General features: G+C 44.5%; 1 protein-coding gene and 1 long non-coding RNA gene across 3 annotated transcripts; both read right to left on the bottom strand.

Moving 5' to 3' along the window:
• Positions 1-4,089: 4,089 nt before the first annotated feature.
• LOC138429584 (uncharacterized) lies at positions 4,090-5,187 on the bottom strand. Its single transcript, XR_011252850.1, has 2 exons — positions 4,866-5,187; positions 4,090-4,393 (listed from the first exon to the last, which is right to left on the bottom strand). It is a non-coding gene; the product is annotated as an uncharacterized lncRNA (long non-coding RNA).
• Positions 5,188-9,446: 4,259 nt separating this feature from the next.
• Positions 9,447-20,322, bottom strand: RBAK (RB associated KRAB zinc finger). 2 transcript variants are annotated; one of them, XM_069571265.1, is made up of 5 exons: positions 19,771-20,322; positions 18,677-18,734; positions 12,917-13,043; positions 12,554-12,649; positions 9,447-12,388 (listed from the first exon to the last, which is right to left on the bottom strand). In XM_069571265.1, the coding sequence occupies exons 2-5, from the start codon at positions 18,689-18,691 to the stop codon at positions 10,485-10,487; spliced, it is 2,142 nt and encodes a 713-aa protein (XP_069427366.1). In that variant the 5' UTR covers positions 18,692-18,734; positions 19,771-20,322; the 3' UTR covers positions 9,447-10,484. The 2 variants fall into 2 exon arrangements, with proteins under 2 accessions (XP_069427366.1, XP_069427365.1); XM_069571264.1 differs by lacking the exons at positions 18,677-18,734; positions 19,771-20,322 and having other exon boundaries at positions 12,917-13,227.
• Positions 20,323-21,905: the final 1,583 nt, after the last annotated feature.

The raw sequence follows: 21,905 nt of genomic DNA, 5'->3' as shown, positions 1-21,905 counted from the left end.
ATCCCCTTCTCCTCCTGCCCTCAATCCCTCCCAGCATCAGAGTCTTTCCAATGAGTCAACTCTTCACATGAGGTGGCTAAAGTACTGGAGTTTTAGCTTTAGCATCATTCCTTCCAAAGAAATCCCAGGGCTGATCTCCTTCAGAATGGACTGGTTGGATCTCCTTGCAGTCCAAGGGACTCTCAAGAGTCTTCTCCAACACCACAGTTCAAAAGCATCGATTCTTCAGCGCTCAGCCTTCTTCACAGTCCAACACTCACATCCATACATGACCACAGGAAAAACCATAGCCTTGACTAGATGGACCTTAGTTGGCAAAGTAATGCCTCTGCTTTTGAATATACTATCTAGGTTGGTCATAACTTTTCTTCCAAGGAGTAAGCGTCTTTTAATTTCATGGCTGCAATCACCATCTGCAGTGATTTTGGAGCCCCCCAAAATAAAGTCTGACACTGTTTCCACTGTTTCCACATCTATTTGCCATGAAGTGATGGGACCAGATGCCATGATCTTGGTTTTCTGAATGTTGAGTTTTAGGCCAACTTTTTCACTCTCCTCTTTCACTTTCATCAAGAGGCTTTATAGTTCCTCTTCACTTTCTGCCATAAGGGTGGTGTCATCTGCATATCTGAGGTTATTGATATTTCTCCTGGCAATCTTGATTCCAGCTTGTGCTTCTTCCAGCCCAGCGTTTCTCATGATGTACTCTGCATATAAGTTAAATAAGCAGGGTGACAATATACAGCCTTGATGTACTCCTTTTCCTTTTTGGAACCAGTCTGTTGTTCCATGTCCAGTTCTAACTGCTGCTTCCTGACTTGCATACAGATTTCTCAAGAGGCAGGTCAGGTGGTCTGGTATTCCCATCTCTTTCAGAATTTTCCACAGTTTATTGTGATCCACACAGTCAAAGGTTTTGGCATAGTCAATAAAGCAGAAATAGATGTTTTTCTGGAACTGTCTTGCTTTTTCCATGATCCATCGGATGTTGGCAATTTGATCTCTGGCTCCTCTGCCTTTTCTAAAACCAGCTTGAACATCAGGAAGATCATGGTTCACGTATTGCTGAAGCCTGGCTTGGAGAATTTTGAGCATTACTTTACTAGCGTGTGAGATGAGTGCAATTGTGTGGTAGTTTGAGCATTCTTTGGCATTGCCTTTCTTTGAGATTGGAATGAAAACTGACCTTTTCCAGTCTTGTGGCCACTGCTGAGTTTTCCAAATTTGTTGGCATATTGAGTGCAGCACTTTCACAGCATCATCTTTCAGGATTTGAAACAGCTCAACTGGAATTCCATCACCTCCACTAGCTTTGTTCGTAGCAATGCTTTCCAAGGCCCGCTTGACTTCACATTCCAGGATGTCTGGCTCTAGATGAGTGATCACACCATCATGATTCTCTGGGTCATGAAGATCTTTTTTGTACAGTTCTTCTGTGTATTCTTGCCACCTCTTCTTAATATCTTCTGCTTCTGTTAGGTCCATACCATTTCTGTCCTTTATCGAGCCCATCTTTGCATGAAATGTTCCCTTGGTATCTCTAATTTTCTTGAAGAGATCTCTAGTCTTTCCCATTCTGTTCTTTTCCTCTATTTCTTTGCACTGATTGCTGAAGAAGGCTTTCTTATCTCTTCTTGCTATTCTCTGGAACTCTGCATTCAGATGCTTATATCTTTCCTTTTCTCCTTTGCTTTTCGCCTCTATTCTTTTCACCGCTATTTGTAAGGCCTCCCCAGACAGCCATTTTGCTTTTTTGCATTTCTTTTCCATGGGGGTGCTCTTGATCCCTGACTCCTGTACAATGTCACGAACCTCATTCCATAGTTCATCAGGCACTCTATCTATCAGATCTAGGCCCTTAAATCTATTTCTAACTTCCACTGTATAATCATAAGGGATTTGATTTAGGTCATACCTGAATGGTCTAGCGGTTTTCCCTACTTTCTTCAATTGAAGTCTGAATTTGCTAATAAGGAGTTCATGATCTGAGCCACAGTCAGCTCCTAGTCTTGTTTTTGTTGACTGTATAGAGCTTCTCCATCTTTGGCTGCAAAGAATATAATCAATCTGATTTCGGTGTTGACCATCTGGTGATGTCCATGTGTAGAGTCTTCTCTTGTGTTTTTGGAAAAGAGTGTTTGCTATGACCAGTGCATTTTCTTGGCAAAACTCTATTAGTCTTTGCCCTGCTTCATTCTGCATTCCAAGTCCAAATTTGCCTGTTACTCCAGGTGTTTCTTAACTTCTTACTTTTTCACTTCAGTCCCCTGTAATGAAAAGGACATCTAACTCTTTGGGACCCCATGGACTGTAACCTACAGGGCTCCTCCGTTCATGGGATTTTCCGGGCAGAGGTACTGGAGTGGGTTGCCATTTCCTCCTCCAGAGGGTCTTCCTGACCCACGGATCGGACCCAGGTCTACCTGCACTGCAGGCAGATGCTTTACCCTTTGAACCACTAGAGAAGCTCGCTAGGGAGAGGGGGAACAATTCCATAATGAACGCGAGGTGGCGGTGCAGTTCCGGGTTCTGCCGCCAGAGGGCAGGGCTGCCCGCAGGTCCCGGGGGACCGCGGTGGTTTCCGCCCCAGGAATCCCGCCTTCCCGCGTGGGCTCATTTCTCCACGAGAATCCTACACACTCCTGCCCAGGGTGATCGGCGACCCGCTCTGGAGCCTAGGCTTTCAGTCACAGGTGACATAGTGATAGATGTCTTCTGTGAGGGGAAGAAGGACCCAAGAGGGGGCCCCGGAGAGACCGGGTCGGGTCTGCTCAGCACACTCAGTGCTGCTTCAAACTCACAAATGCTATGAGTCTAGCTGTGTATGTCTGTGTGTGCTCAGTCGTGTCCAACTCTTTGCAACCCCGTGGTCTGTAGCCCGCCAGGCTCCTCTGTCCATGAGATTCTCCAGGCAAGAATCCTGGAGTGGGTTGCCATGCCCTCCTGTAGGGGATCTACCCGACCCAGGGACTGAACCTAAATCTCTTGTATTGACAGGCGGGTTCTTTACCAGTCCAGGTGAGCAGGGGGCAAGGGAGGTGGGAAAACATCCTGTGCTTCCTGAGAGGTCTTTCTGGAAACAAGGAGAGAGGAGTCCTGCCCACAGCATAAGATTTTTTCACATTTCAATTTATAACCCATGATGGTGAAACCCACTTTTGGAAATAAAATAATAGCATCCTTGGGCTGTCCTCCTCAGATAACTGGGCATCATGCATCCCAAGTATGGTCAATGGAATTGATGGTTAGCAAAAAGTACCTACCGCTCTAGTGAAAAAAGCATACAGAGATCGCTGAAGGCCCAACAGCATTGAAGAGCTGCTGGCCAGGGACCTAAAAATCATTGATTGTGTGCACCAGCAGGCTCATGGGGAAGACAGTTAGTTGTCTTTTCTGAGAAGCAGAATGTACAGGTCATATTGGTATGTTTAGATCGGCCAGTGTGGGATTATTTACGCTGTAAAAATTGGCAGGACTTCCCTGGTGGTCCAGTGGTTGGGGGACATAGATTTGATCCCTGGTCAGGGAAGATCCTGCATGCCACGCAGCCCAGCCAAAAAAGAAAAGAAAATTGGCATTACCAATCAGGGTTCGGTTTATTCAGTCAGTTGTTGACACTCAGTGTCACACCACGGCCACAGTGCAGGCACGGCAACCATCCCACCTCCTGTAGGCTTCCCTGCTCCACCGGGGACCCATTTCTTGTTGCCCGAAATCTCCATCAGGCATGGTCACTCCAGGCCCCTGGTGCACCCCACCTGTGCAAGCTACACCCCTACCCTTGCTGGGCCAGTTTATACCCCATCTTGCCTTCTTCTGCCAGCCCCAGGCTCTCTGCCCTTTCTGGCCCCCAGCTCCACCCCTGGCTCTTTTCCTGATGCCCAGGCATTCCCCCTCCGACCACCTGAAGGCAGATGTCACTATGGGCCAGCGCCTCTGGCTTGGATGGAATAGGGGGGTCTCTCCAGACAATATTTGGGATCCCTAGAGCTGGAGTTATGGCTCCTGCTGCCCACAGGGCCCAGACAGCCCCATGGCCTGTGCCCCCCACTGGACCCCACAGAACAGAGCTGTCAATGAACACATCACTTTAACTTCAAAACAATTTTAATAATCCAAAAAGAAGCAAGAGAGGGTACATGTCTGCCAGTGCTCTGATGCCCACACCCAGCCCCTGATGCTGAGCCTGGGGAAGGGGGCCTCAGAAGTGGGTCTTGGGGGGTGTTCACTGGGGTGGGGGAAGCCCCAGGTCCCCCCCATAAGCCCCAGTCCTGCCTCCTGGGCTTCAGGGCTGCACCGCGGTGGCAGTGACATCATGCCACAGGAGGACAGCCAAAGTGAGGGAGGTGGTTTGCGACTGCCCGCTGGCCTCTGTTTTCTCCAGCTTGGGGACCTGGGGAAGAACAAGCAGGCTCCAGGTGTGGCTGGAAGGGTGCCCGCCCCAGCCAGTGCCCTGGTTCTCTGTGCAGGGCAGTTCCTGGAGAGAAGCCACAGGCAGACCCCCCGGGCTTGGAGCAGGTGTGGGGTTGGATCTCCGATGCCCCTCCAGACCTGTTCCCAGCTCCCTGCCACCCCCTTGTCTCTCCATCCTCTTGACTCTCAGGGCTGGACCAGTCCACCCTCATCCTGTCCCCTGTTCTTACCCATCCTTGCCCCCTGCCCCACCTTCCTTCTGTCCCATCATCTCTTTATTCCTGCCCCTCATCTGTCCTGCCCAATCGCCTCTGTCCCTCAGGCCCCCTCCCTGTATGTCATGTCTATGTCTCTCCCTTCTTGGTGTCCCTCTGGCTCCCACCCTTGCTGTCTGCCTCCGCCCCTCTTCCCTGTCCTCCTCTCCCCAACCCCCAGTGAGAGGCTGTTGTGACCTTGGAGGAGGCTCTGCTGCAGGCTCTCCTGGGTTTTGGTTTCCGGGATGGGAGCGGCAGTGGCAGCGGGGCCGGGGGCAGCCGGGAGGAGCAGCAGCAGCAGGAGCAGCGCGCACCGCATGGCCGGGCAGGCGGGGCGGCTAGGAGTGGGCGAGAGGTGGGTGGTCAGAGCCCCCGCCCTTTGGCTCCCCGCTTCCGCGGGCCTGGCGCCTCACTCACAGCTCTGTCACTCTCTGGCCCACAGGCCCGTGCGGTTCTCGCCGGTGGGGCCGAGGCGCCTCTGAGCCCAGGCCGAGCTCCACTGCTGACCACGCCCCCGCCTGGCCCCGCCCCTCGACTGTTACGCCCAACCCCAACTTGTTATGAATGCCACGCCCCCAGGGCAAAGCCACGGCCCAACTCCGGAAGCCCTGGTTTCATCTGTAGTGTCCAATTTTTCGGTTGTTTAGCATGAGATTAAATCTGTTTCCTGTTACTGTATCGTCGAAGGCACAGCTGTACTGTCTCTGTTCCCACTCCACACCCTTTGCTCACAAGTCAGCGATTCAATGGCCGTTCACCAGTCTGGAAGGAACTATAACGGTTTTGAGTTCTTCAGTATGAACCCGAGTTTATTTTTTGTTGTGATTACCTGTGGTGACCGGGGAGTCATCTTTTTCCCTTATGGCCCTCATATAACTAGGGAAACCTGTGACATTATCATCACCACATATCATGTGTCCCCTCTAAACGGCTCAGGTGGTTGGATAACAAACCTGGACATAATTTGGGATGGAACAAGGATCCGCTGGTGAATTTTTGCCCTCAGGGGTAAGTGGTCTTGTATTAAGGTCTTTTGACCTACTTAAAAAGAGAATTCAGAGATAAAACCTGGAGTTAACGGGCTCCAAGTTGAACACGGGTTAATATATGAACTGGGCTTACGATGCAAGGGGTGGGCGTGACCTAGCTTGACCACATACCTAGTGCTTGAGCCCAGGAGACAGAGTGAACAGTGAGCCAATGTGAGGGTCACACCTAACTCCTTGGTCACGCCTCCACCAGCAAGCAAGGCACAAATAATACACAGCGCACTCCATCCTGCAATGCGGAAGACCTAGATTTGATCCCTGGGTGGGAAAGATCCCCTGGAGAAGGAAATGGCAACCCACTCCAGTACTCTTGCCTGGAAAATCCCATGGATGGAGGAGCCTGGTAGGCTACAGCCTACGGGCTCGCAAACAGTTGGACACACCGAGCGACTTCCCTCACTCCATCTAATGTCCTAATTCTTCATTGCTGTGCCATACTCCCAGCCAACTTCCCCCACCTCCCATGCTGAGGATTTTTGCATTTTATGCTGCAAGGTCTTAGCTATATCCTTCAGTTAGTAACCTTTGCACTGTTAACTGTGTATTTTACGTTGGTTGAAAGGATAACCTGAAAACTTAAATTTTTCATCACATCAAACTCACCACTGTATTTGACCTCAAAGAAAGGCCACCTCTGTGACAAGGTGATGGTTAAGATGCACCCCAAATTAATATAAAAAATACTTCACCTGAGAAAACTGGAAAGGCTTACACACATCAGTTTATTGAAGAGGTGGTCCAAACCTATTTGTATGTTCCAGACCCCATTTACATATGCCAAAGGGGAGCATGACAATGTATGTAATAGTCCTGTTCCTTTCCAAATATTTACTGAAGATATACATTATACTAAGCTTTAAGGTCACAATGTAGGAAATCTTAGTAGTGGCCCTTAAAACTAAGAGTATTTCCTGCACAGTTATGCAAAATCTACCATTTAGTTCCTGTTATGCAGCATATTCATGTACATCTAGAAAAAAATATGGCTAAAAGGCTGAGCAACAAAAATGGTAGATGTCTGTGACTTTTAAAAATGTTTTATGGAAGTGTAATATACATGCAGAAAAACACACGTATCTTGAGTGCACTGAACACTCAGATAGTCAGCACCGATTTACAAACCAATTATCACCAGCACCAGATAAATACTCCTCACAAGCCTTTGCTGAAGCTGACTGCTATCCTGATTTCTAACTGCATAGACAAGTTTTGCCTGTTCTTATACTTTATATGGATGGGATCATAGTCTGTTTGCTTTTGTGTCTGAATTCCTTCACTCAGCATTAAATGTGAAACTGTTATTACCTGTGCTTGTTGCTCATTCTCCTTGGTCCCTGAAGGGAAAGGCTACCCACTCCAGTATTCTGGCCTGGAGAATTCCATGGACTGTATAGTCCATGGGGTCACAAAGAGTTGGACATGACTGAGCAACTTTCATTTTTCTCTTTGCTTTACAGTGTTTTCCGGTGGAAACACCCCTGACATTTAAGGTTCTATTGCACAGGTGTCTTCAGAGTTGTTTTCCACAGTTTTATGCCATGAACATTCCAGGACACGTCCTTTGGTGGACATCTACATGTACAGTGGACACGTGCATGACTGCTAGGCTTGGGTTAAAAGGGTAGACACACAGGTTTGGCTCCAAGTGCCAGCTTTCTCAAATGATTCTATTAGTGGGCTACAGCACCAGCAGTGTAGATGGGTTTCTGTTACATCCTTGTCAGAGCTTGATGCTTTTTTATGCTTTTCATTTTAACCACTTCAGAGGTGGGCAGCAGTGCCACATGGGGTTTTAAATCTGCCTTCTCCAGATTAGGAATTCCCTGGTGACCCAGATGGTAGAGTCTGCCTGCAATGCAGGAGAACCAGGTTCAATCCCTGGGTCAGGAAGCTCCCCTGAAGAAAGAAATAGCAACCCACTCCAGTACTCTTGTCTGAAAAATCCCATGGATGGAGGAGCCTGGCAGGCTTCAGTCCATGGGGTTGCAAAGAGTCGGACACAACTGAAGCGACTTCACTTCACTTCTCCAGATTACTAGCAAATGTAACATACCTTTTCATGTGTTTATTCTCAGTGCAGATAGTCTCTTTTGTGATGTCCAAGTCTTTCACCCATTTTTTTTTTCTCGTGGATCTGTAGGAGTTCTTTTAATTTTAGATCAGGGGTCAGTAACTACAGCCTGCTGGCCAAATCCAGACTTCCACCAGTGTCTGCAAATAGTCTTACTGGGACATCTCTGTTCAATGTTTGAGCAGTTGTAAAGGAAACCGTGTCGCCCACGAAGTCCCAAATACGATCTGATCATCTACCATGCATTCTTCTACACTAGATTCTGCTGCCAGGTATCGTAATTGCAAAGTTTATTATTTTACATTTCATACTTAATCTGTGACTGCATTTCAACTGGTCTATTTTCTATTAAATTATAAAATTTAATCGATAAACCATTTATTGGAAACAATAGCCTTCCCCACATTACAACACATTATCACCTTTGCCAAAAACGACTGAATTATGTACGGATTTTCTGGAATCTCTATTATAGTTTCACCGATCAATCTGTTTATCTTTGTGCCAATACCACAGGAACGTAATTCCTATCGCTTTCTAACAGCTCTTGATATCTGGCACTACTTCTATCTGTTCTAGAAGATAGCTTTGACGGTTACTGGTCTTTACATTTTTCACATGAATTTGAGAATTCATTTCCATTAAAAAATGCTAGCATTTTAGGGTCACACTGAATATATGAATTAACTTGGGGAAAACTGACATCTTTTTAACACATCATTGACCAGGGGATTTTTGCAGAAACTAAAGCCTGTGGCATTAATAAGTCTCCAGTCAATAATGTGTTAAGATTGTCCTGGAAACAATGAACAAGTTATATCCCACTGAATCTTCTGGAATTTTTTTTTTCTGGACCCAATTCTTGAAAATACAGTTAGATAATTTCCCCCCTCAGGCACTTAAGGATTTCTGTTATTACTGTAAGTGGTATTGCTTTAAACTTTTCATTTTGTTTGTTGCTGGTATATTAAAAAACCAATTTTTGCATAATGACCTTGTTTGCAGGGATTCTGCTCAATTCACTCAATTTTAATTACCTGAATATTCCCTAGAATTTTCCATGTACAAACAAGTTTTACTTGTAATCCTTATGCCTTTTCATTCTTTTGCTTCCCTTGCTTCCCTGGCTAGGTCTTTCTGCACAATAATGAATAAAACCAGGGACAGCAGATACCACTTTTTTTTTTTTTTTAAATCATCTTGGGAGAAAAGTTCCAATATTTCACCATTCAAAATATGCTGTTTGTTGTAGCAGAAGATATTCTTTATCCAATAAAGGAAATTCTTTTCTATATGTGGTTTGTTAAGAACACAAATGAATGCTAATTTCATGAGTCTCCTGCATACTAGGTTACTTTTCTTCAACGTGATTAATTACAGTGATTTTTAAAAAAAATTAACATATCCTCACATTCCTGGAGTAAGACCCATTTGATCACTCTTTTGTTATCTTTTTTCCAGAACTATTTCTGTTATGTTAGCCCAGGATTCAGTCACGTGACCACTATAAACAAGTTACCAATAATCAGAATGAAATTATCACGACTGGTTTAGATCACTCAGGATTCACCCTCTGTGTCATGTGAAGTAATAGTAGATACCTAACTTCTTCCAGTGAGTAAAGAGGGGAGAAGGGACGCTGCATTAATCAACCAAAAATGACTGCTAGAAAGTTGCATCAATTTGTTTTCAAAATTCTGGAATAAAAGTCAGTACAGAAAGTAATGACACCAGATTCACATCAAATAAAAACACAGGCAGATTTTCTGGATTACATCATAGTGGCAAACTGCACACTCTAACCTGTGGGTTAAAAAACAAGAGTGGCAGGAGAGACGGGCGTATTTTAGAGTGTGACCAGTATAGCTGTCCTTCACCAAACAGACTAGATTCCAAGTGATCTATGCACGGTTTATGAAAATAGTATTTTTACGTCTTTTTTGCTCCAGTGCAGTTGGAAACTGTACAAAAGTCACTGGCTCCTTTGTAGTACTCACTAAAAGCCCATTTGAAAATGCCTCAAAAGAATTATGAATTTTAACTATTTAGTACCTGTGAAACACCTCAACAACAATATGCCTACATTAGCACATTTTGCCAGCTTAATATTCAAATAAGAATACTGCCTTTTCACAAATTATTGAAATCCAAACTTCCATAGGGTTGCATAGAATTAACATTTTGGAAATGTGAGAGAAACTGCCATGTACATTTTTAATGCTAGAGTCCTCATTATCAACTCCAGAATATTTTAAAAGTTCATTTTCTGCAATGAAAGTTTATTCAGAGCTGATAGCTTCTGATACTGTTTCTATACACATTAGATTTTATGTCAGAAATATGGCTTTTAGTATAACAACTGCCAAGACAATGTATTTTCCACATTCATCACTTCAACAGATTTTGCCTCAGTATGACTCCCTGATATGTAAATACAATTGGAATCCAAAATAAATATTAAATATTTATAGAGTTTTACTCTTGTATAAACTGTCTAGTTGTCCAATGAGTTGCTGAAAGCTTTGCTTCTTGTGTTTTTAGGGATTGGTCTTTGTGAAAATTCAGGTTAGAATCAACCCAATGCCTAAACGCTTTTCCTCATTCAGAAACAGGAACTCTCAGACAGTGGTATCTGACTCTCAGCTGAACTTTCCACATCCATTATGTGCAGAGGATTTTCTAGAATGAGAACTAACTTCAGAGGAGACTTCCCATGTCAAGTACATTCAAGGTCCCTCTCCTGTGAATTCTCTGATGGCTGTTGAAGGCCGACCTGTGGTGGAATTTTTTCCCACACTCACTACATTCATACGGCTTCTCTCCTGAATGAGTCCTGTAATGCACAGTGAGGTATGACTTCTGAGAGAAGACTTTCCCACATTCATTACATTCGTAGGGCTTCTCTCCCGAATGGCTTCTGTAGTGCACAGTGAGGTTTGACATCCGAGAGAAGACTTTCCCGCACTTGCTACATTCGTAGGGTTTCTCTCCCGAGTGGATCCTGTGATGTATTGTTAGATAAGACTTCTGAGAGAAGAACTTCCCACACTCGTAACACTCGTAAGGCTTCTCTCCTGTGTGGACTCTCTGGTGTCGGAAGAGGGACGAGTTATGGGAGAAGGTTTTCCCACACTCGTTACACCCGTAGGGTTTCTCTTCTGAATGACTCCTATAATGTATGGTGTAGTACGACAGCTCAGAGAACACCTTCCCGCATATGTTACATTCATATGACTTCTCCCCTGTGGGAAGCGGCTGATGCCCATCGAAAGCTGAGTTTTCAAGGAAGGTTTTCCCACACTCACTACATTCATAGGGCTTCTCTCCTAGATGAGTTGTGTGAAGGCTGGTGAGGTGTGAGAGCTTCCCGCACTCACTGCATTCATGGGGCTTCTCATCTGTGTGTACTTTCCTATGTCTGATAAAGGCTGAGTTGAGGTTGAAGGTTTTCCCGCATTCATTACATTCATAGGGCTTCTCTTCTAAGTGACTCCTGTAATGGATAGTGAGGTATGATACCCGAGAGAAAAACTTCCCACACTCACTGCACTGGTAGGGCTTCTCTCCTGTGTGTGTTCTCTGGTGTGTGATGAGTGTGGATTTCCGGTAGTAGGATTTCCCACATTCATTGCATTTGTAAAGCTTCTCTCCTGTGTGGGTTCTCTGGTGGTCACTAAGAGCTGACTTGCGGGAGAAGGATTTTCCGCATTCGCTACATGGATAGGGTCTTTCTCCTGAATGGTTTCTCTGGTGTAGGGTGAGATGTGTCTTTTGGCAGAAGGTTTTCCCACACTCATTACATTCATAGGGCTTCTCTCCTGAATGAGTCCTCAGGTGTTGTGTGAGGTGCAACTTTTGACAGAAGGTTTTCCCACACTCATTGCATTTATACGGTTTCTCCTCTAAATGTGATCTCCGATGCACGGTGAGGGTTCCTTTTTGGCTGAAGGATTTCCCACATACGTTACATGCATAAGGTTTCTCTCCTGTGTGAGCCCTCTGATGTATAATGAATTTTGACTTTTTGCAGAAGGATTTTCCACACTCACTGCATTCAAAGGGCTTCAAGTCCATCTGCGATCTCTGGTATATATTAAAATTTGACATCTGGATGAAGTCAGGTCTAGAATCATTCCACTCATAGCACTTCTCCCCCATATAAGTGCTCTTATGAGTAATGAAAACGGCTTCATTGTCTAAGGCTTCTGTGCATCCATTATATTCAAAGGGTTTCTCCAAAATACTAATTTTCTGAATACTTTCTTCATTTTGGGAACAGGCTTCCCCATTTTGATGAAATTCATACAGTTTCTCTCCATACGTTTTCCCACATTCATTACACTCATCCGGTTTCTTTCTTGCATAGCTTCCATCACTAATAATTAATTCTGAAGTAGATTCCAAAGTCTTCCCACATGAGACACAATTATAAGACATTAGATTTAAAGGAGCAAGACTTGTTTCCACGTTATATGTTTTATCAAACACATCCTCTCTCTCCTTGGTCAGGGTTCTGCTGCTGATAGAAACAGCTTGCCTTGAACATGCATCTTCATTTTCTTGGATTCTCTCTATCAGGTCACCAACTTTCCAGACTTTTTCTAAAAGAGAATAAAAATAAACAAATCTTGTGAATCCGAACACACCAAATTATAGGATGAGAGCAGTACTCAAGGGCCTACTGCAGGCTTGACTCTAGCTTTAGGGTCAATCTCCACACATAAAACCAAGTGACCATTTACAAACATCACATCCCACCACCTCACCTGAATGCTGCTGCTGTAGGAACTTGCTGTCTACTACCCATGGCTCTTCTCCTTGCTCCAACTTGATGATCACGTTGGGTTTGGTGCTGTCATAACCTGTGAATGAGAAAGAGCCAACATGGACCAGCTGCTGGGTTCTGGGTCCCTAAACAGAAGCTGCTGCCTCAGGAGCTGCAGAATAAAGTGTCTATTTTTGCACTTAATCAAAACTAGAGCCTTTCAATGGAGAAGCAAAGATATAAATTACTCTAACTGGTGCCCAAAAGGAATTAAATGGTTTTATTGATTTCCTCAAAGGCAAGCATAAAGTCCTTAAACTGGAAGCCCCCACAGAGCAGCAACTCAGAAAGCAGTTCTCCTCACCCACGGAGACAAGGTGGCTGTAGTTCTCCAGCATCACGTCCCTGTAGGTCATCTTCTCCTCAGGGTCCAACTGCTGCCACTCCTCCTGGGTGAAGTCCACAGCCACATCCCTGAACGATACTGACCCCTGTAATGGCACCATGATGGGAACTGGGTGACATGAACCTGACACACAAGGACAGGAGCTCCCCAGCTCACTGGGAAAAGTAACTGTGAAGACTGAAAGCCTCATTTGTGTTAACAGATGTTGAGAGGAAAACAAGCCATGTTAGAAACACACTACCTTTGAGTTCTTTAATGTGTCAAAAAACAAAACTTCCAAAAAACTCTCAAACCAAAAGAAATGAAAAAGAGCTCTAACTTTGTGTTTAAAGTATCTGAGTTCTCTATCAGAGGATGAAGGAAGGTGAAACCCCACTCCGGCTCAAAAAAGCTTACAGCCCATTGGGAGGCACTGGGTCCGTGAACACATGCATTCCACTCCATCATTCCTTTCAGTGGCCTCTACGGGCAAGGCCTCTGCCTCCCACCTCTTCATGCTCGTGCAGCCCAGCAGTCAGCCATCCTGGTTCTGTGCTTTCATCCTCTGGCCCCTCTGTTCTCACCAGTTACTTGGAGCCATCTGCTTGGCTAAACTTTTTACTGCCTTCAAATGATATCTCAAGCATCTCATTCTGGGAGCAATAAAATGTGTTACTTGAATGACTGCTCGAGGAATTATTAGAGTGACACATACAAGGTGGAGAGTGGTCTACCAAGAGAGAAGTGAACCATTTTAATTATATGTTGGCAGACAAGGCTTTGCAGGTTCAGCTGAGTTCAGGGGAAATCCTCTGAATCTCAGGAATCCTCTATAACTCACAAGAGGTGGCGAAAGTGGAACCTTTATGCATTGTTAGTGGTAAAGTAAAATGGTGCAGCTACTATGGAAAACAGCATGGTGGCTCCCCCAAAAATGAAAAACAGAATTAACACATAATTCAGCAATTCCACTTCTGGGTCTCCACCCTCCAAAAAAATATGAAAGCAAGGCCTTGAAGAGATACTGTACACCCAGGTTCATAGCAACATTATTTACAAAAACTAAAAGCATGGGAGGAAAAAAAAATACTAAAACACAGAAATAACCATCCATTGATGGATGAATGGTTAAGCAAAATGTGATAATACACACAATGGAATGTGATTCAGCTTGAAAAAGGCAGGAAATTCTGACACATGGTACCACATGGATGACCTTTAAGGATATTATGCTGAGTGAAATAAGTCAGTCACAAAAGGACAAATACTGCATAATTCCACTTAGATGAGCTATTCAAAGTAGTCAAAATCCTAGAGAGAGAGAGAAAATGGTGATCGCCAGGGGCTGGGGAAGTGGAACGGGGAGTCAGTGTTCAATGGGTACAGAGTTTCAGTTCTGAAAGATGAGAAACAGATGGAGATGGAGATGGAGAGTGGTGATGACTGCACAGCAACATGAATGTTCTTAAGACCACTATCCTGTACACTTAGAAACGGACACCATACTAAATTTTGTTATGTGTATTTTCCCACAATAAAAAATGTGGAGGAGAAAATGCAGTGATGCCTAAGGACACACCCTCACCCATTCCCTTCCACAGCTCTGCAGCCACCCCCTCCCTGAAGGAAAGAGGAATGAGGTGTGGTCACTGGTTAAGTGTGCTCACAATGTTGTTACTGTTTAGTTGTTAAGTTGTGTCCAGCTCTTTTGGGACCCCATGGACTGCAGCCCACCAGGCTCCAGTGTCCATGGGGTTTCCTAGGCAAGAATACTGGAACATGCTGCCATTTCCTTTCCAGGGGATCTTCATAATCCAGGGATCAAACCCGTGTCTCCTGCACTGGTAGGTGGACTTTACCACTGAGCCATCACTGATTAGAAATTATTTTCTCAAAAGATGAAATTTTAAAAAATCAAGAATTGTCAGCTGAGGAAAACAACATAAATAAAAAATAAACATCAGGATAAACAACTCAACAATGATGAAACCAAATTTATAAAGGAAAACAACTCACACTGACATATTTTATAATAAATTAAGCAGAATATTGCTTCCAGAAAATGAGAACATTCTGCTAAGAAACAGCAACTGGAAATACTTAGAAATTGAAGACTGGATTGTGGAATTACAAAAAAAAAAATCCTGGAGTAAGACGCTTGATTATCAAATGGGACACAGAATATATAACTTAGAAAATTTCTCTGAAAACAAGAAATTGGAATGATGAAAGAAAAATCATAGGTATGAAAGTCAGATCCAACATTTTCAGAAAGAGATTATAGAGGATGAACAATGAAAAATCATCAGATATTCCTCAATCAAAGATCATAAAAATAAACAAACAAAATAAAATAAAACATCCTTAAAAGGGGCCATATAATCTGCAAAGAACAACACTGGGGGAAATATAGATTAAGAAATATTCGGATAAAATTTCTAAAATTTCACGATCAGAAAAAAAAATCCTAAAATTAAAAAACACTAGTTACCCTGGTTTAACTCTAGCCCACTCCAATATTTCTTGCCTGAAAAATCCCATGGACAGAGGAGCCTGGCAGGCTACTGTCCAAAGGGGCTCAAACAGTTGGACCTGACTGAGCACACACATAGGAAGTAAAAATCTTCTGGGTTAATTTAGTTTGGAAGACAAGAAGTGGCAGGGGTTAGAAGACTGAGCAATCAAAAAAAAAAACAAAAAAAAACCAAACCCCAAATGAGACATTTTCTAAGCATACCATTTGGTTTAATATTTGGAAATTCATTAATACAATCTGCCATTGTAATACAGCTAAAAGGAAAAGTGTCACAATTCCAGAGATGCTGAAAAGACCTCTGAAAATATTCAAATGCATCCTAATTTTTTTTTTTTTAAAAAAAGACCCTCAAGAAAATAGGAACTGATGGAAAGTTCACTAAGATGAATACGTGTATGTGGTGGTGTTGTTCAGTTGCTAAGTTGTGTGGGTCTTTTGCGAACCCATGGACTGTAACCCCTCGGCTCCTCTGTCCATGGGATTTCCCAGGCAAGAATACTGGAGTGGGTTGCCAATTCCTTCTCCAGGGGATCTTCCCAACTCATGTTGAACCCGAATCTCCTGAGTTGGCAGGCAGGTTCTTTACCACTGAGCCATCAGAGAAGCCATATGTCTATACATACTCATACCCTACCATGCACAGTATGTGTGATACATACACATACAACCACATGGATACACTTTAAGTTTACAAACACATATTTATGCTTCAGTTCTCTGAGTTCTACAGTCAGGACTAATTTAATGGGGGAAGCAACAGACACATTCTCACTAAGATTACACTAAGATTAGAAACAAGGCAAAACACTCATCATCTCCAATTAGAGAAAACAATTACAGGCCTAACAAAAGGTCAGTAAAAGTATTTCTATTAACAGATAATATATTATACCTAGAAAACTCAGAAAATCAACAATGGAACTAAATCAGTAAAAGGAACTCTTTAGGTAACAGAATTTATAGTTAACACACATAAAAGCAATAGCTCTCACTACATAAAAAGGAAAAAGATGTAATTTGGGCATACATGCAGTTTACAACAGCAACAGAAATGTACAAAATCTATACTAGAAAAACTTAAAAACATTCCTGAAAGAGAATGAATGGAATGATTCTCTTTGTTCTTGGACAGGCTGTGAGGCATAAAATGAGATGTGCCTTTACCAAGACACATCACAATCCAATGGCTAAAAACCAGTGATAAAGAGAATAAACACAGCAAGAGGAGAAGGGAAAAAAAAGATTTTATATACAGAAGAACAAAGATAAGGATAACATCAGATTTCTGGTGGAAACCATGTAAACAAGACACTGGAGGAAAAAACAATAGCAGCAATGATTCCTTTAAAAGGGAAGGTAAAATAAAGACATTTTCAGACATACAAGAGCTAAAAGAATTCAGTAACAACTAGAAGAAATACAGGGCTTCCTGGTGGTTCAGAAAGTAAAGAGTCTACCTGCAATGCAGGAGACCTGGATTTGATCCCTGGGTCAGAAAGTTCCCTTGAAGAAGGGAATGGCCACCCACTCCGGCATTGTTGCCTGGAGAAGTCCATGGACAGAGGATCCCAGTGAGATACATTCCCTGAGGTCGCCTAGAGTTGGACATGACTGAGCAACTAACAGTATGGTATGGTCTAGAAGAGATATTAAAGAAAGCCCCCCAGGCAGAAGGAAAATGACAGCAGATAAAAATGTGGACGAAAACAAAGAAGCACCAGAAATGGGAACTATGCCTTTTCTCTCATCACTTAAAACTCTTTTAAAGATAACTAATTAAAAACAACAATGTATTATGGGATTGGTATGACCTGCAAAAATAAAATGCAACAGTGTAAAGACCAAGATGGGAGAGATGGAACTGCAGCTTCTTATACTCTAAGTGAAATAGTATATAACTTGAATATAAACTATGATAAAGTTATATGTTATAAACCCTAAAGTATCCAGTAAAATAACAAGTGTTCTAACAACCCAACAAAGGGTATAAAATGGAATCATTAAAAAAGTCAGTTCAAAGGAAGGAAGACAAAGAAGATGGGATGAACAGAAAATAAAGACACGAGACTATAACCTTATAACCTAACTGGCTATATTAATACTTACATTATATGCAAATAGCCTAAACACCCCAATTAATAGAATTCTCAAATTGGATAAAAAACAAGGCCCAACTATATGCTGTCTTCAAATGCTATATTTTGCATATAAAGATGAAAATAGGTTAAAACTTAAAGGACAGAATAAGATATTGCACATCGCATGACTCAAAAGAAAACTGGAGTGGATTTACAAATATCAGAGATTCCATTTCACAGCATACATTCTTACCAGGATGGGAGGTCACTGAACAATGACAAAGTGGCTAATTAATCAAGAGGACATAACAATCTTAAATGTTCAGGTATCTTTTAATGAAATTCATGTGGAGAAGGCAATGGCACCCCACTCCAGTACTCTTGCCTGGAGAAGCCCATGGATGGAGAAGCCTGGTAGGCTGCAGTCCATGGGGTCGCTAAGTCGGACATGACTGAGAGACTTCACTTTCACCTTTCGCTTTTATGCATTGGAGAAGGAAATGGCAACCCACTCCAGTGTTCTTGCCTGGAGAATCCCAGGGATGGGGGAGCCTGGTGGGCTGCCGTCTATAGGGCCGCACAGAATCGGACACGACTGAAGTGACTTAGCAATGAAATTCATGAAGCAAAAACTGACAGAACTGCAACGACAAACAAACCACAACCACAGATTTCAACAGCCCTCGCTCATGATCGATGGGAAAATTGGCAGCTCAGAAAGGACACAATATACCTGAACAACACTAACAACTTGATGTGAAGGATATTCACAGAACACTCTGAGAGCACAACAGGCACTCTTCTCATGCGCACATGAAATTCTCCAAGAAATGGTTTCTCCTTGTAGTCAACATAAACCACATAAGGGATGGATGGTATTTTCCTTTTTCTATAAAATCGATCATATTTGCAGCTGGATTCCAGGAGTCCTAAAGCATCACACTACCTTTACATGTGAACTAAACAGAATCTAGATGCCAATTTGTCCCTGTAACGTGTATTTGACATGACAGTCTCTTTTATTTATTTCTACCAGCCCATTTAAAAAGTGTGGATCCTTATATACTTCCTTAAAGGCATTACAAAACAAAGCTCGAGTATATATAAACAGACAGGAAAACTCACCTGGGATTCATTCATTTTCTGCTGCTCTTGGAAAAAGCTAGACTGTGAACCCGTGTACCTAGAGGAAGGCAAGCAATTAGTTGAAGCCGTGAGTAACCTGGCCTACCTAGGCAGGAACCTCCTGGAAACATTCAGAAGAGGCTAAAGGGGTCCTACAGGAGAAACACACATCTGAACCCCTGTAACTCCAACAACATCAGGTTACTCTCACTCGTGAATATAAACAGACTCACTTTTCAAACAGTTTGCCAGGATTAAATAAAAAGTGCAAAAAAACACCACAAAAAACAAAACCCCTCCCTGCAGCACTGTTTAAATACTCCATTATCTCTTTAAACTGATTAAAATCAAAGATTCCTGTCTCTTTAAACTGATTAAAATAAAAGATTCCATGGAAATGGAGAATGTGAAGCTCTCAAAAGTGAGATAAATGAGCATCAAGGCATGGCATTATAAATGATCTGACTCAACCAGGTTACCACTGTAAAGAGTTTTTGTTTTGTTTTGTTTTGAAATTAAGAAAGCTGCAATACAGTCGGAGAGAGCATTTGCCCCAGAAGTCTGATCTTGCTAATAATCCCACCTGCAGACCCAATGACCTGGGACAAGTCACCTCCCTTCTCAGGCCCAGTCACCTCCTTCCTCAGCGGGACACACGCCTCGAAGACTCATCCCGCACTAACTACACGGTGCGAGTCCACCGGGCAGAACCCACGGAGGAGGGGGGCGTGGCGTGTCACCGGAGGCTTAGATTACAGAACCAAGTGCTGATGAGTCTTGAGACACGTGCAAGATCCCAAAAAGGCGAGAGAAAGAGGAGGGGAGCCAGGGATGGAGGGAGGGGTGGACGCGGTACGTCCGGGCCAAGCCTGCGGCCCCCACTGCCCCAGGACACCCAGAACTCACAGGCCCCGGGGAAGCCCAATCCCCGGCTGGGAGCAGCCGGCCCTGCCCTCTAGCCCGGCCCCTAGACCGCCGCAAAGCGGTCAAATCTCAGTCGCTCTCTCCTGGGGTCCGGAGCGGGCTCCCCAAGCCCTGCTCTCTGAGGGACGCAGGATCAACAGCCGCCTGGAGACCGCAGACGCACCACCTACCTCGTCGGGACTCGCTGACCGGCCCCGGGCTCCCCAGGCTCCAGCCGGGGGCTACTGCTCCGGCGCGCTCCTCTCCCCGAGTCCTTCCTCTCCGCCTCCCGAGGCCGCTGCGGGCGAGGAGATGGCTTTGGGCCTACGGGACGAGCTCCCCTCAGGCCAACGTCCCTCCCAGGGCTTCACAGTTCAGTGCGCAGCAGACGATCGGGCCCGAGCCCCGCCGCTCCTTAGCCGCCGCCGCCACCTGTCCGGCCTCTCCGACCCAGCCCGAGGGCTCCGGGGCTCGAGCTTGAGGGTCTCGGCTCCAGCCTCCGCCCGGCCCGCGAGAACGCTCGCGCGCACAGCCCGCGTCCCCTGGACGCCGGCCCGGCCGGACGGGGTTCCAGCCCCGCAGGCCCCGGAATGCCCGCCTGCCGGAGGCCAGAGCCTGGTAACGAGGGTGAGTGGTGACCCGGGCAGCGACAGGAAGCGACAGAGGCGCCGAGGCGGTACGCGTGCGCGAACACGCACACCGGACGAGACGCTCCAGCGCTGGAGGACGCCGGAAGTCCGCCTGCCAAAGCCCGCCTCCGGGAACCGGGCAAATACCAGGACTCTATTTCCCAGAAGTCTCCACGCCCCAGGAAGTTAAGGGAAAGTCTTAAGTGTCTTCACCTCATCAGGTTATGAAGAGGTGCTGTGTTGAGGGGATGGGCCTCTTGGACGTGGGAATCAAATTTCCTTTTAATTTAAGTCAATGTCTGTAATGTCACCGCTTTTTCAGGCATCTTGCCTTTTATGTCCTGGTGTCCTAATTATTTTCCTTGTGCGTGCTCAGTCGCTCAGTCGTGTCCGAAACTTCGAGACCCCATGGACTGTAGCCTGACAGGTTCCTCTGTCCATGGAGTTTTCCAGGCAAGAATACTGCAATGGGTTGCCATTTCCTCCTCCAGAGGGTCTTCCCCAACCCAAGAATTGAATCCACGTCTCTTGTATTGGCAGGGAGATTCTTAACCACAAAGCCATAATATTTTCCTTACCTTGAGTGTTTCAAGTCTTAGAATCAGTGTTCACAGACAACTGGGGTAAATAAGGGAAAGGGGTTTATCATGTCTGCTTCTGATCGTTTGTGAAATATCTAATTAAAGTATTAATAAACAGAGCTTAGCAATAATAGAGTATTAGACTGTGTGGATCACAATAAACTGTGGAAAATTCTGAAAGAGATGGGAATACCAGACCACCTGACCTGCTTATTGAGAAAGCTCTATGCAGGTCAGGAAGCAACAGTTAGAACTGAACATGGAAAGGACTGGTTCCAAATAAGAAAAGGAGTACATCAAGGCTGTATATTGTCACCCTGCTTATTTCACTTATATGCAGAGTACGTCATGAGAAACGCTGGGCTGGAAGAAGCACAGGCTGGAATCAAGATTGCCAGGAGAAATATCAATAACCTCAGATATGCAGATGACACCACCCTTATGGCAGAAAGTGAAGAGGAACTAAAAAGCCTCTTGATGAAAGTGAAAGAGGACAGTGAAAAAGTTGGCTTAAAGCTGAACATTCAGAAAATGAAGATCATGGCTGGCATCTGGTCCCATCACTTGATGGCAAATAGATGGGGAAACAGTGGACACAGTGTCAGACTTTATTTTGGGGGGCTCCAAAATCACTGCAGATGGTGACTGCAGCCATGAAATTAAAAGATGCTTACTCCTTGGAAGAAAAGTTATGACCAACCTAGATAGCATATTTAAAACAGAGACATTACTTTGCCGACGAAGGTCCGTCTAGTCAAGGCTATGATTTTTCCTGTGGTCATGTATGGATGTGAGAGTTGGACTGTGAAGAAAGCTGAGTGCTGAAGAATTGATGCTTTTGAACTGTGGTGTTGGAGAAGACTCTTGAGAGTCCCTTGGACTGCAAGGAGATCCAACCAGTCCATTCTGAAGGAGATCAGCCCTGGGATTTCTTCGGAAGGAATGATGCTGAAGCTAAAACTCCAGTACTTTGGCCACCTCATGTGAAGAGTTGACTCATTGGAAAAGACTCTGATGCTGGGAGGGATTGGGGGCAGGAGGAGAAGGGGACGACAGAAGATGAGATGGCTGGATGGCATCACTGACTCTATGGACGTGAGTCTGAGTGAACTCTGG

Source organism: Ovis canadensis, chromosome 24 (assembly GCF_042477335.2).
Source record: "Ovis canadensis isolate MfBH-ARS-UI-01 breed Bighorn chromosome 24, ARS-UI_OviCan_v2, whole genome shotgun sequence".
In the NCBI taxonomy this organism is placed as follows: Eukaryota; Metazoa; Chordata; class Mammalia; order Artiodactyla; family Bovidae; genus Ovis; species Ovis canadensis.
The sequence above is the reverse complement of the archived record's forward strand: the minus strand, read 5'-3'. Positions and strand labels throughout refer to the sequence as shown.